Source organism: Euwallacea fornicatus, chromosome 9 (assembly GCF_040115645.1).
Source record: "Euwallacea fornicatus isolate EFF26 chromosome 9, ASM4011564v1, whole genome shotgun sequence".
In the NCBI taxonomy this organism is placed as follows: Eukaryota; Metazoa; Arthropoda; class Insecta; order Coleoptera; family Curculionidae; genus Euwallacea; species Euwallacea fornicatus.
Window position 1 is genome coordinate 4,054,932 of NC_089549.1, and position 17,015 is coordinate 4,071,946.

Here is a 17,015-nt window from a genome sequence, read left to right on the forward strand (position 1 = left end):
ACTTTTTCCGGGAATTTTTCGGGAGTTTCCTGTCATCAAAAACACAATTTTCTTCTCTAAGTCATTACCGACGTCACAGCTCACGTACGTACGATCTTTTCTACAAAGCGGTAACGCCTGAAACGTGCAACGTCGGTGCAATGCAACGGGAACGGGTTTAATTGGCGCAATGCTGAAAACTCTGATGTATTTCCACCCCTGTCTATGTTCTCTTGATACCGCTCTCCCAAAAACTGGAACTTTTCTTCCATTTTCCAGGTTTCTCCACTGATTTCCCAGGAAACAGAAACTTTCGCCTTTCCTTGGCAAATGTTATTCCCAAATTTCCCCAAATTGACTTTTCGTAGGTGAAAAACTTCCGTGGAAACACCTTTATGTTCCCTTGTTTTCAATTCTGTGCCACATTTTAGGTGCATATCCCGCCGCCCTCTGATCCGTTCTAGTTTATGTCCAAACACGTGGATGTCGAGCGGAAAACTTCAGGTATTATCAAAAGAATTTCCTTTGGGGAGCACGTTACCTTGGCCGATACAGGAAGTGGTGTACCAGGAGAACAGAAACCCCAACGGACGTCGATTCACCTTGCTAGATTTTCCGCTTTCCCGGAAGTTCGAAACGGTCGATAACAGGGGGTCGGCGCAAAGATGGAAATGTCAGCAGGTGCAAAACGATGTAAATTTTTGAACAGGGGTCAATAGCTCACAATGTTTATTAGTCTCAAAGTTTTTCCATTTTTCACTTCTCAAATAAATTAATTATAAACAAACTACCTAATTAAAAAACAAATTTTGGGTTAGGCTTTATTGGGGCACATCTTCGAGACGTTACCGATTTAGACCTCAGGAATGCTGGATTGACGTTTTAATTAGGTAAAATAAATACATTTTAACGTTTTTACTTTACGGGACTGCTAAATATGTTGAAGGTGGCTGCTTATGATTTTTGCTGCTTGTTCATAACTTTGAGTATCGACAAATGAAGGCACTATCTGTCTTATCCCGATTTTTTCCTATTTCCCTGTTACAAAAATTTCTCCCGAGTTTCCGCGGAGTTATACAAATGTCGCAATTCGATCGGGGAAATTGCACAGTTTTCGCGTTACAGAAGGGCGAGGTTAAAGGAACTCTCTGTAGGTCCAGACACGTCGCAATCGTTGCAGTTCTTATGAGTCATTTATTATTATTTATCGGGGAGCTGACTGGTTACTTCTGGGAGGTTACCGGTTGGTTGCTTCACTATCCTGTTTCTAATTCCGAACAACAATCCTTTTCGACAGAAAAAGTACTTTTGCTAAACCACAAGGAGAGGAAAACAAACCAACGGCGCCACTGGATTCTACGGCAAATTTTTATCAGAATTCTTTTCTACTTTCTCGACAACTTGTTGGATAAACGAAGAATGAAGTGTATTATAGTTTTTTCAACACACCCTGTATCTTTCAAACCAAGGTGCCGCCGTCTTTTTGCCACTGCGAACGTGTCTTTCGTAAGAGTCGAGCACAGAATTGGAAAACCATATATCTCTGGCTTCAATAACAACTGAAATACCCAGCAAAAATTGTCAGAGTTGAGACATCCTGTACGCTAATATTTATGTGTCTAAAATCACGAATAACGTAAACGACCCGCAAGATTGAACAAATCTAAACAAGACCATACTCGTCATACGTAATCGGTTGTGCAATGCAGATAATAAAACAATCAATATTCAAGTTGTACTCTGTACAGGATAATCGGGCTGGCACGGTTTTTAATAGCGTTTTTTCAGTCAGTATGACATCAACTTTCACAGTTGCTACTAAATTACCATACAAAGAAATGAAACAGTTTGCTGAAGCGGATTTGGAATTTTTATTAACATAATAAAAAATGAACGTTCGTGTAAATACTTTTTAGCTAAGTAATTAATATTGATGTGATAAATGTTATCAAACGTTTTGTTCGGACTGGATGTTGTTTTCGTTGGAACTATTCAAGTTGTCTTTGTCTTTATCACCAGCTACACTTTGGCGCGGAGTCATTGGTGAAGACTTTATTTGCAGCAGTTCCTTTTGACTTCTATAATGTACAACACCGGATCCGAAAGCGTCGCCCATGACGTTTATGGCAGTCCTAAATCTGTCTCTGGAACACCAATACTCAAATAAATATCTGGTGATATTAATTTAGAGAGCGACCTTACAAGAGCCAGTCCACAGCCAAAATAAGAGTGACATCCTCAGCAGGTAGGCCAACAGTGTCCAGGACCATCACCATAGTGACGAGACCAGCCTGGGGTATTCCCGCGGCTCCAATACTGGCAGCTGTGGCGGTGATGCTGATAGCGATGATTCTACCAATATCCAGAGAAACACCTCGTACCTGTGCAATAAAAATAGCTGCCACCGCTTCGTAGAGGGCAGTACCGTCCATGTTGATCGTAGCACCGATCGGCAGTGTGAACCTAGCTATCCTCGGATCGATCCCGAGCTTTTCTTCCAGACATTTTATCGTTATCGGCAATGTGGCTGTGCTGCAAACCATCGTGGAAATGTAGTTGTTATTGACACGGTTAATTGGAACGGAAATGGCTCCGGCACGAGAACCTGAAGTCCAAGCATTTATACGAATTAATCCGACGATACTAATGGCTTTGATGAATCGTGAAGACCAGAGAGTATCTACAAATGTGACAATGGTTCCTCGTTTGAAGATACTTTCGTCGTAATAAATCATTTCCATCATTGTCATTATCCTAGGAAATGTGTTAAGGAGCGAAAAAATGTGACAAGATGACATGGTCATTAAAATTGTTGGACATTTATGAAAATTTTTCATAATATGAGCGAAGGTTTCATGATCTGTAGGACGAAGCTTTTTTAACGCTTTCAAAAATGATTCGCCTCGACTGAATTGTCTCATTAGACCAAGAGGACTTCAATGGAACCTGCAGGAACTCTTGAGACAGAACGTGCGAACATGAAGACAGTTAGCTGCCTGAGCTAAGACCGACGCACTTGCAATAATTTTAAAGTTGCTATAGTAAAAAAGAGGCCCACGGATGTAAATTAGCCACCTCCTGTCTCATCTGGAGCGATAACATGAAATAATCAAGAATATTTAACATAAACAAGAGCAGCCGCCTTAAACATCACTTTCGTCCGATCCTGACGACGGAAACATCGTTTTCATTCAACTAGAGGTCGACAATGTGACATTTTTCACCCTGTAAACAGACTAAATGTTGATCCGTGTTCTTACCTGGACGCTGTTCCAAAAGCCGTGGCTATGGCTGATGCAAGATTTTTTATGAACCGGAACGGGTTTTGCCTGGTCAAACCAAAGTAGAGAAGAGGTAGAATTATGAACCCTTGGATGAAAAGCCCTACCATTACCGTCAGGAAATACATTCCTAACCCGCTCATCACCGAAGCTGGAACAATGAGTGCAATTTAGTCCCTTATCTGACTAATGTCCTTTGATTAGAACCATTGAGTGTCTTCATCTTTATTCTTTACAAACTGGTTGCAGTTCAAGTAATATTAAAATGTTATAAGCTCGACAATGAATAAATAATGATGGAAATTTTTAATCGACCCAAGTATAGTGTGATTTAAAATATTGAATGGTTTGTTGGCAATTTTTCAAGGTAAAATGCCATCCAGGACTATTCAGTATCTACAAAAAAAACAATACCCACTTACACATATCGCTCATCTTCAAGATTTCTGAGCAAACCAAAAACAGAATACCGACAGGAGAGAGAGTAATCACCCATGAGGTGATTTTCATCATCATCGTTAGGAGGTTGTGGAAGAAATTTGCCATTGTCCTGGTTTCCTCGCCTAGCTGAGCTAGAGCTATCCCCATCGCTGCGGCGGCTACCACCAAGCCAAGAATGTTGGTGCTCTGGGTACTTTCATATTTAATATTGAAGCTGTACGGATCTGGATGTAGAAAAATTTTTATGACTCTTGCAGCATAAGCACATCAAATTACGATTTACCATTATCCTTGTCATTGTTTGGAACCAGAGAGGTGTGATACTGGAAGAGGAAATTATGGTTTTTAGTATCTAAGCAATACGAAGAGGACAAGAATTTGATCGAAAATTCTAATGAGAAAATACATTAAGATGTCTATGTTCTGTAATTTACAATTGAAGGTCAAGTAGTAGAAAATGCGCACTTGACAGGTTTAAGTGGTTTTTTAATTTTCGAACATAATAAATGTGCAAGCTTTATGAAGGGAATTGGATGAAGTAAAAGAGAAGTCAAACTTAAAAAATTTCCAAAGCCTCAGTAACTGATTTTAGCCCTTTATATACATTTTTACATACATACCGTATGGTTTAGAAACGTGTCTACACATTTAACAGTCTACTAACGAAAACTGAAAGAAGTTGGATCGGCTCAGGGAAATGTAACAGAGATATGGAGGCACCATAGATCTGGAGATCACAGTGCAAGAACTAACAAAAGGACTCGAACCAAGTCAAAAAACATACCTGAAATATGGTAGCTTCAACTAAGTTGGACGGAAACATGCTCCTGTAAATCGTCCATCGGCGTCAGTACCAATAATGCCGAACAACAACATGATCTTACCGAACAAGATCCAATAAGGTGTCTGTGGTGGTGGTATTCCTTTCGGGCAAAGCTTCGGATCCAGTACCGCTCACATTCCTACCCACCCCCGGCTGAATCGAAACCACCACAATAATGCCCAATACCACCGAGGCAAAGGTCGTTGTCAGATAATAGGCTATTGCTCTAACTGCTACTTTTTTAGATAGAGTCAAGTCCAAGCTAGCTATAGCTGACACTGTAATGCAAAAAGGCCTTTTGTGCCTAAAGTTAGAGATTCACGAGGAATGTGGAGGGTGATGTGTGGAGTAGAAACGATATTGCCGAATCTAACAAGTGCTCACCTAAACAAGAAATAATCAAAGGAATGATCAACGACTTGAGCATCCTCAAAAAGATCTGTCCGATAAATCCCACATACATAATTTCGCGTTCACTCCAGTCATCCTTGGCGACCTTCAGTATAAACCCTAAAGCACCACCCACCAGCACACCCCCTATGGTCAGGAATGTTAGGGCGTTATTTCTTAAGAATCTGATGAATTTGTTGCCCCTTGGAGGCGATTTGTCCTCCTCTACCTCGAATGTGTGGTGCATTGCTGCCACCGGAGATCTACCGGAGTCTGGGTGGGTGTGTAGTGGTTCAAGTTCTGTCTGTAAGTTATTAAAAATGGGTTTAGCTGGAGTCGTGCGTCCTTGTGTAAGTAACTAAGACTGCTAATGAGCGAGTGAATGAGCCTGTTAAAGTATGTGTTAATTGGATCATTTTACATAAATTTTTCATTTTTGCGACTGCATGAATGAAGCAATCAAAATATCTGAAGGAACATCTAAATTTAAATTCTCAAGGACTTCTGTGAAGCGATTTTGGCAGATTCGGAACAGGTTTGCGTTTCCCCTTAACACGAAGTTTAATTCGCATGGTCGCTCGAGATCGACATTATTTATCTAAGGACCCATGAAATTATTTGCATAATTTATAACTATTTACTCCTAACGAGCTGCAAACTTCATTCAGCATTTTTCAAACCTGTTTTAGTGTGCAGATTTTATTCATTACAAGACGGCGATTAGTCACCGCTGGAGCCCTGACATAACGAAATCACCTTAAGCGAGTATATGCTTACCTGTTTATCCAACATCTTATTCACACTTAATTGTTAAACCACTACAGCTGCAAGACTACACCGAACTGAAGCTGGTACTCTAGCAGTTTAGTTGTTTCATTCTAAATTTTGTTTAATTAATACAGCGTTGTTCAAATAAATTCATATTTATTCGGAATGCGTTATTACATCCTAATTAATTCACAACAATAATTAATATGTGGGACACAGTAAACGCGTAAATGGTTTTGTGTTGAGATGGGTTTTGTTTCAATGTCACCATATCCTCGGCGGGAGTTAATTTAAATTTAAGTGATGGGTATCTAGCGGGTTGCTAACAACCAATTAGTGGTATAGCGATAGATGATATAATAATGTGAGCATTATCGGGAGTATCAAAATCCATTGGAAACTGGAAATCAAGCGAAGAGAAAAATTTAGAGGCTTAATCCCATTATTGACGATTCGGATTGTCAGCCCTGTACAATATTTATTAACCATTATACGACTGAGCAGTTTGTTTACTTACAAGGTGTATATCTGCAAAAACCCGACAGTCGTCCAAACATTGTGATGTATTTTGGGAAACTTTCGAAATAAATCATTTGCGCTGTTAAGATTCAAACATTTACCTAACTTGCGTTTTTCTTTGTTTCAGGTAAGCTATTAAATATATCCAGCATAATGATGCGGTAAGTAACCAGCTTAGGTTGTAAATTTCCTCTCGACTAATAGTAAGTAATTAAGGTTATCAAATACCGAGTCAAATACTTGACTAAAAATATCCTTCATCATCAGAAAACATGCGAAGGTTTAATTTAATCCAAAAGAACAATTCTGGCTGGATCAGAGGTATGACTTTTATTTTTAATGATTTTCTGAGGTGCAAATTTTCCCTTCACGTATCCAGGAATGGCAAACTATTTCTGGGTTAAACGCATTATGACAAATTCGAGGGAAATACCTGTTTGAGGCACATCCTAAAACTTCTTAAGAAATCCTGCAAAATTAAAAAAGTGCAAGGGGATGTGTGGTTCATTCAAGCTTTAGTCCCGCCCCCAAAATTTTATATAATTTTTAGAAGGGTTGTAAAGGGAATCACGTGAAATGGTGCTTTGAGCAGTGATATCGTAAAATTATTATTTTTTGTTATTCAAAAGCAGCATTAAATGGGACAAAAAAAACTTTCTTTTGATGTTTGTTCACTTTTCCAAATGCTACTTACAACATTAGTGAGGTGAAATAGCCGACATTTAAAATTCAAACATGGGTCAAGTGGCACCTCACATTAAAGATATTTCAAAACTACATTTAATGGCGTAAAGCAATTTAAAATCGGTCGACGACTTTTTGAAAAGAGGAGCTATAAATAGAAGAGAATAAATGTCGCAAAAATGTAATACAAATCAGTTTTTGAGTTATTTTTATAAAATGTCAGAATTTATATACCCATCTTTATCGCCGTGGGGCCATCTGCGTTATTCTATGATCATCTGCATTTCATCTCATCTTATCCCATTTTATTATCCCATACAATGACGCCTCGTGCCATGAATAAGTGGAGTCCGTCAGAACCACAAGATAAAACTACCCGCATCCATGGAAACCACGTCATCCTTCCTCGTAATTTTCTGTGATAAGTCGCAATTCTGATGAATGCAAATTAGTTTTTTGAATGCAATAAAAATAGCTTTTTAAACCTATTTCATAAAATAAAGAAACTTATCTCAAGTCGTGTTCAAAAGTGCAAATAACTTGTTAGTTTTACGTGCGTCGCAAGATCAGATTTGACACCCTTGGACCTTTTTTTATCGAAAGTAGATAAAATAAAAGTTTTTTGTCGCACTGTTAGAGAATTTGGTAGAATTGTGATGAACAATTACAGAAGTTTGCAGATGTATTAGCTAAGAAATCTCCGTTAATGTAAGGCAGGGATTTGTTGACAGGTTATGTTTTTGTCAGGAGCACAACGGCGCCTCTTTCGAACATTTAATTTAATTAATTTCCTATCAAAAAATAAATTCTTTCAATTGTTTATATCCTATGAAAATGAGTTTGTATTGCATTTCTTACGTTTTTGTTTTTCTATTTATAGCTTTTCTCTAAACATTAATCGATCAATTTTAAATCGCATTGAACAATTAAATGTAGTTTTAAAACACCTATAATTTGAGGTGTCACTTGACCTGTGTTTGAATTTTAAAAATCGGCCATTTTACCCTACTGAGAACGTAAGCAACATTTGGAAAAATAAAGAAACTTCCAAATCAAGTATTTTTTGTGCCATTTAATGCTATTTTTGAATGTACAAAAATTGTCAATTAGTTGGGGGATTAATTTTAAAAGTGAATATTGCATTAAGACGAGAAGTTTTCATTAATTTTTACAAAAATGCTGTATATATTAAAAGCTTTTGTTACATGATCGTTTTCTGCTAAATAGATTTTCAAAATGAGCACCTATAATACGGTTATTTAGTCCTGTACGGATAGGTCTATTTATTCGGTACTGCACTGTGCTGATTTGTGGCCGGTAAATTGAAAATTATATACCGGGTACAGTAATGTTGTTAAGCGACCTTACCGTATTCTTATTAGTGGTCTATCGTACGAAACAGTCTACTCGTTTCTAGAATTAGTCTATAATTTAATTTACATATTTTTCTCTAACTGCGAACATAGCCGACACTAGTTTTAACTCAAAAAATGATTTTATCACGAACTGCAGAAAAAATAGTATGAGCATTTCGTTGTAAAATCATATCCTCGGTTTCTAATGCTTGTTAGTTCTCGCACATCAGGTATCAATTTACATACGGAATCAAGAATATATTGCTTTTACTACTAGATACTCAAAATAAACCTTTGCAAATTAGGCGATAGTTTGAAATAAAATAACTTAACATAAATGTCTATTAGGTGTTATTCGTTACAGTACTCGTTAACACTTTCTAGACTTGCCTCCTAACGTAGCCTAGTCCGTAAAAAACTCCTACTGTAACCAGTCTTGCCTAACCATTTGCTAATAAGCGAGTATTAACTCGTTTTCTGAGACTTTTCCACACTATTTCGTGCATAATTCATTACTTGAAAATATTTTTTCTCATATTCGTTTTCATTTTTTTTCCTTTGAGTTCTGTGTTCGAGTCAATATAGGCTTCGAAAAAATAAATATGAGTGAGTGTTCTATGAATATTTTGCAGTTAATAAATAACGATCGTTATCAGTAGCTATTTGGGAAAAAGAAAATAAGACAAACAGAGAATCTCTAGTTAAGTGGGGGCATTTCCCTCTTAAGCACAGCATACTCAGTAACACGAACATAATGTGTTAAAATACTTGTTGCTTTAAATGGTTGTGTTCTACTGTAAGATCCGTGTAATATTAAAGTCATGCATTCTTGTGGTCTGAGTAACTTGGTAATGATCATGATTTAAGAAATGTGATGATCATTACTGATCTTTGAGTATGCCGCTTTAAAAAATGAATATTAGCGTAGAAACATTTAGTACAATTGGCTTGAAGCCATAATTTCGAAAATATTAGTTGTAAAAATTTAATACAAACAATGCAATCTATACTTTATTACGACTAATTATTAAACGACAACGTACTGCTCGTGTTGTCCTTTAAAATTGGTTTATGGCCTTCCCATGATTACTATATTGTGAAATCACTGAATTGAAAAAAAATATTTCTGAGGTTTTCCTGGAAGAAGAAATATTGCATCAATTCGTCGTAAATTTTGGCTTTATTGTTTTATAGTACATGTTTAATAAACAACAATGTTATTCGATAAATGGTAATAAATTACAGATGTCCTCACCTCACTCCTAACGCGAAACGACTTATTTCCAGTCACCTATAGCTATGGTGACTAATGACTCGAACGATTTACGCAGCCTGAAAACAATTCTTATTTATTAAAATTAAATCAACATTAATTGCTCAACATACAAATGATGATTCGAAATATACAATTTATTCTTCGAATCTAATAAATATATGTAAGATTCGCGGTTCAAGGGTGGAGAGAAACGACACAATTCTCAGAGCACTGGAGCAATGGAATATCCCGATGCAACCCGGTATCCACACACAGAACACATCCCCTCTTCGTGAGAGAACCGATAAGACGGAAGGGCTGTCCACCCTTTTTCCCACGGGTACCGAACCCCTAAACGTCATTCTCACCTACTCTAAAGAAATTTATAAACAACCCTCTCTTCTCACGCTAATCTGGGGAAGAGCTTGGTACCAAAAGCCCGTACCACTTTCAGATAATGCCAATTAATGATCTTAACATAAACAAGAAATGCGAGAGGATTCATGACAGCCCTTTCACCATTTTCTCGCACTTATCTTGGGAGGAATTTAGACCCAGAACCCCGTGATATTTTCAGATAATTGATTAATAGTTTCAACATGGACAAAGAATGCTCACATACAGTGGGCAGCAAAAGTATTCATACACCTGTAACGCTGTTAAACAAAATGAAATAACAATATGACTAGTACATTGTAACATTATTTAATTAATTTTGTATTAAACGGCAACATGTAAACAACTAATCTATAATAATTTTTTTACTAAATCATATTATTCATAAGTACTATAACAAAATGTTTACAAACATGTCATAAAATTAGACCGCAAAAGTATTCATACATAATGTAATTAATTAGAAATAATATTATGATATTTAATATTAATATTTTGTGACATGGCCTTTAGATTCAATAATAGCTGCTAAGCGTCGAGGAATCGATTCGACCAAGTTTCGTGTTACAGAAGGATCAATCTTTAACCATTCTTCTTGCAAAATTCTTTCTAAGTCACTTTTGTTACTTATTTCACGTTTTCTGATTCGTTTCTCTAATTCATACCATAAATTTTCTATGGGATTGATGTCTGGCGATTGGGGTGGAGGCTTAACAATTTTTGGTATGTTGTATACTAACCATTCCTGAACAATTTTCGCCGAGTGTTTAGGATCATTGTCTTGGTAGAATGAATAAATTCGAGGCATATTTAGTTTTTCAGCACTTTGTTTCAGATTGTTTTTTAAAACATTCAAATAAATCATTTTATCCATGATCCCTGGAATGATCACTAAGTTTCCCACTCCATTGGTTGACATACAGCCCCATACCATGCAGGAACCACCTCCATGCTTTACTGATGCTCGCAGATTCTTGGGGTTTAAAGCTTCTCCTCTTTTTCGCCATACCAACTGTCGACCATCTGAACCAAATATATTGAATTTGCTTTCATCACAAAATAAGACACTATTCCAAAAATCTAGTGGGCTATTTATATATTGTTTTGCGAACTGTAAACGTTTCTGTTTATTTTTTTCATTAATAAAAGGTTTCTTTCTAGCTACTCTTGAACAGTATCCACCTTTTTTTATTATCCTTCGTACAGTATCGGGGCTTACTTTTTTTGTAAACATTTCTTCAACCCTTGCAGCTAAATGTGTAGCACTTATTCTTGGATTCTTTTGGACCTCTCGTACAATTTTCCTCTCTTCTCTAACAGTCATCTTTCTTGGTCGTCCGGTTCGTTTGCGATTAACAACGAAGTTTTCATTTTAAAACTTTTTGACAATGCTTTGAATAGTTGCAAAACTTCTATTAACTGTTTTTCCTATTTCTCGATATGATTTATTTTGTTTATGTAACCTGATTATTATTTCTCTCTCAGCAATTGTCGTTTCTCCCAATTTTCGACCCATTACGTCTTGAAACAATTATTTTTTAGTTTAATTTCTGATTTACTACTCACATTCACTTGTTATTACTAGCTGATATAATTTAAAAATGAATATCCGTAGATACGACCGACTTCCTTGCAGGTTTAGACCTGTATTTGTGTGCCGACACAAATGTATGAATACTTTTGCGGTCTAATTTTATGACATGTTTGTAAACATTTTGTTATAGTACTTATGAATAATATGATTTAGTAAAAAAATTATTATAGATTAGTTGTTTACATGTTGCCGTTTAATACAAAATTAATTAAATAATGTTACAATGTACTAGTCATATTGTTATTTCATTTTGTTTAACAGCGTTACAGGTGTATGAATACTTTTGCTGGCCACTGTATACATAAATTATTAAAGACAATATTTTTTCCAGTAAGCATAAACTTAAATTATAGTTTATCTACTGTGATTATTGGGAGGATATTAATAGATGGGATGGCAAGAAAGAGATCATAAATAAAATTTCTAAGTCAAAACAATTATTGCATTGTGAAATGTTCGAATATTTAGAGAATAGATTAACTGTCTAACACAAGCTTCAGCTTTTGCACGTTTGCACTTGTCTTAAAGTAGGCCTGTAGATGCATATTCAAAACCTAATTTTTCTAATTCAGTATTTGCCATAGGTGGGTCGGATGTTAAACCCGATTTTGTAATGTACAAGTTTATCTGCTTAGAAATTACATCAAGTCAGCGAAAAAATTATCCTCGGTATGTTTAGTTTTATTGTCTTAAAATTTTCAAATCATATTATCAAGACATGGATTTATTGTGCTTTTAATCACGAGATTAGTTTCCAAGCTATAAAACGATTTATTTTGTGTAAATTAACGTAAGTAATCTACTCTCGTATAACCGTTTCACAAATGTGAAGTGACTGTGAAGTATTGATGAAAATATTGGTTATTAATTCAGGGTAGTCTAAATGGGCGTTATTGGGATTGGTATGTGTACATCATTGGTTGTCCTCATGGTTTAGGCGTTCCGCCACGTATCATGCTCTACGAGGGATAGGAAAAATACACCCCATTAACATACTTAATCTCGGGTCATTTAGCCTACAAATTTTAACAAACTTGTTACTAATTTACCAAAAAAAAAAGTTGTTTACTTGCCTTTAGAGAACCACCTTACGATATATGCTATATACATAAATTTAAACTTTGCAAGCCAACCAAACAATAAAATGATAATAATATGCGCAAGTAGACTCACCAGCCGATCAGCTATCGGTATGGAGATTCTACTTGAAACTATTAGTTTGCAATGCAAATTATTTTCAACTTCAAATCAAGGTGTTGTAACAACATTGTGTCACGTTTATAACAACATTGAAATGCTTTTTTTTTTTGTTTTCGACGTTTAAGGTTTATCACAATTATTCGAACGTGGAAGGTTATTCATCTGTGCATTTACGTTTAATTATGGTCAAGAAAATCTCATTAAAAATGGTGTTTATTGCAGTTTGGCGTGTGAGTCCGAACAAAAGGGATGGAATTCACGTGAAAACCGAAACACCCTTAATGCTGTAAGGGGGGATGTCTTTCATCTTTGGCCGGAACGCAAGTCGGCTATTACAAAATTGCAAAATTTTCAAAAGTCTGAAATTTTCTGTCTTTATTCATAATAAAATTTCCTAATCGTGCTGTAAAATGTCAGCAGCCAGCGCGTAATTACAGAACACCTTGCATAGACCGTCAGAAAAACGCATAAGGCCGCAGTAGTCAATGCTGCTTAACCTAAAGTGATTCACTTGCCCAAGTTTTAGACGGCACTTCCAATCACATCCTCGCACTATGCCAGAAATCGTAAAGATGACACGCATGGACTAATTTTTACTTTTTATTAATAAATTTAATATGTGTGACGTCTGAATGACGAAAATTTGAATTAGAAGCTAAAATGACTTTCCTATCACCGCAATCGAATAGCAAATCTGCTCCGCGGTTTGAATCGGAAATTTTAGTTTAAATCTCTTGAAGATGTATAAATGCAATTTGTGGTTTGCCTGGCTATAAGTTATTTCTCTCTTTTTGTCAATATTACGTTTTTCTTCTCATTAGCGCATGAACGGCCTTAACCTTCCGTCTAATAACTAGCGAGCGTATCTACCAATCAGGTGAAACCGGTAGTGATAGGTGGGGACTTGCGGAAAGGTACTTAAATATCACTACATCTACTTACGCTTTAGCACTGATCGTGACACTAAACAACACTTCTTAGATCTTCCCAAGATTTTGCACCAATCTGTGTGGCTTTAATTTTTCAAATGGTAGATTGCTATACTAATCTCGCTTTTATCGCAAATAGTACCATAAAAGAGATTTTATAGTACAAATCGAGGAATTCCGCGCAAGATACCGCTCGTTTGGATGTACTTTCCCGGGTGGGTTATGAGACAAGAGTGTGTTTTCTGCAGCCGCTCAAGTACCACATGCCATATAATACCAGTTCAAACGAGATCGTTTATTGCAAAACTTTATTTTGGTACCACACGATATGGCGAGTAATTAAAAGGACGGGTTTTGGTTCGGTAATTTCGGTATTTTGCTACAAAGAGTCTATGATTATCTGTTTTCGAGATATTCTGAGTTTACCCTACTGAATTCTAACCGAGAATTAGGTTCATTTTCAGCGATTTGCCTTTTCCATAATGTGGCGCACTTAATTTGTTCAACATTTTCCTCTACGTTGATAACATTCTTCATGCTACCTGCCAAAGACAACGAATAATAATAACTAGACTTCGGGTGGCGAACGATTGTTATTCAACTTTAAAAGGGTAACTCATAATGGTTGAATTTCGGACTATTTGAAAAACTAAGTCGTCATAACCTGTGAGAAACAGTTTTGGCAGGTATTCTCACAATACTTTGATTTATTGTTTCTATTCTAAAATTAATTTTAAAAAATGCACCGACAGCAATACCTATGGTATTCCTGCCTGACATTGACATTTTGTAAATTTTTTATTAAACATACTGACACGAAGCCCTCGTAATTAAATTAGAGAAAAATCAAGTATTGGCGGAAAAATTGATATTTCCGAAAGAATAAGCACCATCAATCAATGCCCCAAACCTGTTAATTGACCTACCTACACAACTAACTAATAACTATTTTTTAATAACAACTACTAAATTTTTATTGCCTATTGAATTCACTTTTTGCATTGAATTTGCATGGGAAGCATAGAAACTGAGATTGATGCGAGTCGAGTTTCACGATCGTTACGGATTCTTTGGTCATTCAATTGGAATTTAAATTAAGTAGGCTCAATTTCACATCTCATGAAAACATAAAACTATACCGGACTCTTAATGACTTCAATATTCCATTGAAATCGAGTAATTATGTTTGTTGATACTCATATGCCGATATAGTGCTTGGTTGCGTCATCTTTAAAAATGAACTGGAGGCTCGAGAGATAACCTCAAGACCACATTGATCTCTTGTTTTTCGATCTATTTAGCTGTAGTCTTCGGCTGTCGTCTTCGATGATTTCGACTATGTTTTGTGTCGATATCTTCCATTAGCTTCGTTCCGTTCGATGAGGTCTTATTTTCATTTTGTTCTTCATGACAAATCGAAGTTAGAGCTAATGTTTTTTTACTATAAAAAAAAGGGTCCAACAATAGCCCAAATCCCGCAGTGACAAATGGGAAAAATTGATTTACTACTGACGCCGGGTCCGTACGGCCCGGAAATCTCGGGATGGACATCCGAAACTTTAGATTCAAGCCACGCTGAGCGAATACAATTTTAAGGAATATTTCTTAAACACATTCGGATAGTTATCATGCCTCAAGAAAGTAAATAACTTTATTCACAATTACGGTGATTATACAGATGCCCTTTGGCAGTAGATGCGTGAGATTAGTTTTTTTCCGATGTTTGGTAAGGAGAAGTCGGATATTGTAGAATTTCAAAGTCGGGTAAATGAAGAAAGAATCACAGCTTTATCTAACACACGCTTGAGATAGATACAACAATGTTGTTAGATAATTTTCAGAACAGCCTGAATAGTATCAAAAATGAATAGTACCATGAGGATCTCGATTTAAATAAAAGATTTTTCGTATCCCGAATCCCTGAACTGAAAAATAAAATAAAAATAATTGCAACTTGCTTCAACAATTTTCATCATTAATATATCCTCCACCAAAGTGTCAACAATAAAAATGTTCACACACAAAACGTATCTCGAAATTAGGTCATAGTTAAATAGTGAAATATTTATTAAAAACAAATACTGCTTTGCAATATAAACTGCGTTCCAAAATTCTTTGTTACCTAAATAGAGAGTGTCAAAATTTAAGGTGTTTTTAAATTTTAATTCACACAACTTAGGCAGAGATCGGGCTCGGAAAAAAGCACTAATCCACAATGTGCAGTCGGGCAATTTCATCTCAAATTCCATTGCAATGTTTCTAATAGGACGTTCCTGAAGTTTTATTGCTATTCAAAACTGGTAATTAAATAATAGTTACTTATGTGCACTGTATTATTATTGGCCCAAATGCAGCTAGTTCTGACAGTTTTAGACTAATTTATGGTTTTTTACAGTTGGACAAATACCAAAATATCTGGTTAATCTTAATATCACTAATTTATCGTGTCACGTGAATGGCGAATTGTTCTATCCGTATATCAATATTAATGACTCTGGCAATTATCGTGGGAATTACATGTGGATCAGCTTACAGTGATGCTGAAAGCGTATCTCCCCACCCCAGTCCCACCCCCCAACAAGCAAAACCATATAGTAAAAAAATTATTACTATGCTAATTTGTATTTACCCGAACATTCTCTAAGATTGATTAACATAACCATGATTAACCGACCGAAAAAACTTCCTTCTGGGTAGTAATTTCAGTTCACTGTTTTCCTATTGCATCGTAAATGTCAAAAATGACCGAAAATATTGCTCAGAAGTTTTTTTTAATGTTTAACTGCAAACACAAAGAGTACTTTATGCAGCAGTCTATAAATTACGACTTTCTTCATTATGGCTGGTGATAGTTATAAACATTTCTGGGTGCCTTCAGGAAGGACATAAATACATGATAAATAAGATATGAAACAAACGTTTTCTATTACTTACAGTTGCTGAATTTCTGCCGTTGTTTGAAGAATAGTTATGCTTATCAATGGCTGTCAGCAAAACATTTATAGTAACTCCACACCCATCCTAAGCGAGAAAGACTCACTTTTGCGTGTTATGTTAAAACAGAATTGTAATTAAATTGGACGAGAACTAGAATTCAGGACTACAGAGTGATAATACAATAATTTAACAGCAAGAGCAAAGAACTTTTAGGAGGTTGAATAGATATTTTTATGATATTCTGTAGCTATGCTTACATACTCAATTATAGTTATAAAAGTCGTTTTTTGAATTTGAGGCTAATTGGCCGTTTCCTTTTGCTCAATAAAGTGGCTTCCACTCTATAATACAGTGGTGTCACGTCGCAGAGCCGTAAAGCTTGAATCCAAAGTTGACAGAAAATTTTGGGTGGGGCAATGGACCCCAAGAGGCTTTAGATGCGATAATCTAATGACAAAAATTTA

At 36.0% G+C, this 17,015-nt stretch overlaps 2 protein-coding genes across 6 annotated transcripts in view; one reads left to right on the forward strand and one right to left on the reverse strand.

Annotated features, from left to right (window-relative positions):
- Zip48C (Zinc/iron regulated transporter-related protein 48C) overlaps positions 1 to 17,015 on the forward strand; it is an 89,830-nt gene that overhangs the window by 18,953 nt on the left and 53,862 nt on the right. The window lies entirely within an intron of this gene.
- LOC136341238 (excitatory amino acid transporter 3-like) lies at positions 1,827 to 16,569 on the reverse strand. 4 transcript variants are annotated; one of them, XM_066286002.1, is made up of 10 exons: positions 13,628 to 13,856; positions 9,496 to 9,572; positions 4,909 to 5,218; positions 4,586 to 4,802; positions 4,486 to 4,528; positions 3,985 to 4,024; positions 3,683 to 3,925; positions 3,240 to 3,411; positions 2,182 to 2,511; positions 1,827 to 2,123 (listed from the first exon to the last, which is right to left on the reverse strand). In XM_066286002.1, the coding sequence occupies exons 3-10, from the start codon at positions 5,159 to 5,161 to the stop codon at positions 1,928 to 1,930; spliced, it is 1,494 nt and encodes a 497-aa protein (XP_066142099.1). In that variant the 5' UTR covers positions 5,162 to 5,218; positions 9,496 to 9,572; positions 13,628 to 13,856; the 3' UTR covers positions 1,827 to 1,927. The 4 variants fall into 4 exon arrangements, with proteins under 4 accessions (XP_066142099.1, XP_066142100.1, XP_066142098.1 ...); XM_066286003.1 differs by lacking the exons at positions 9,496 to 9,572; positions 13,628 to 13,856 and adding an exon at positions 16,549 to 16,569; XM_066286001.1 differs by lacking the exon at positions 9,496 to 9,572.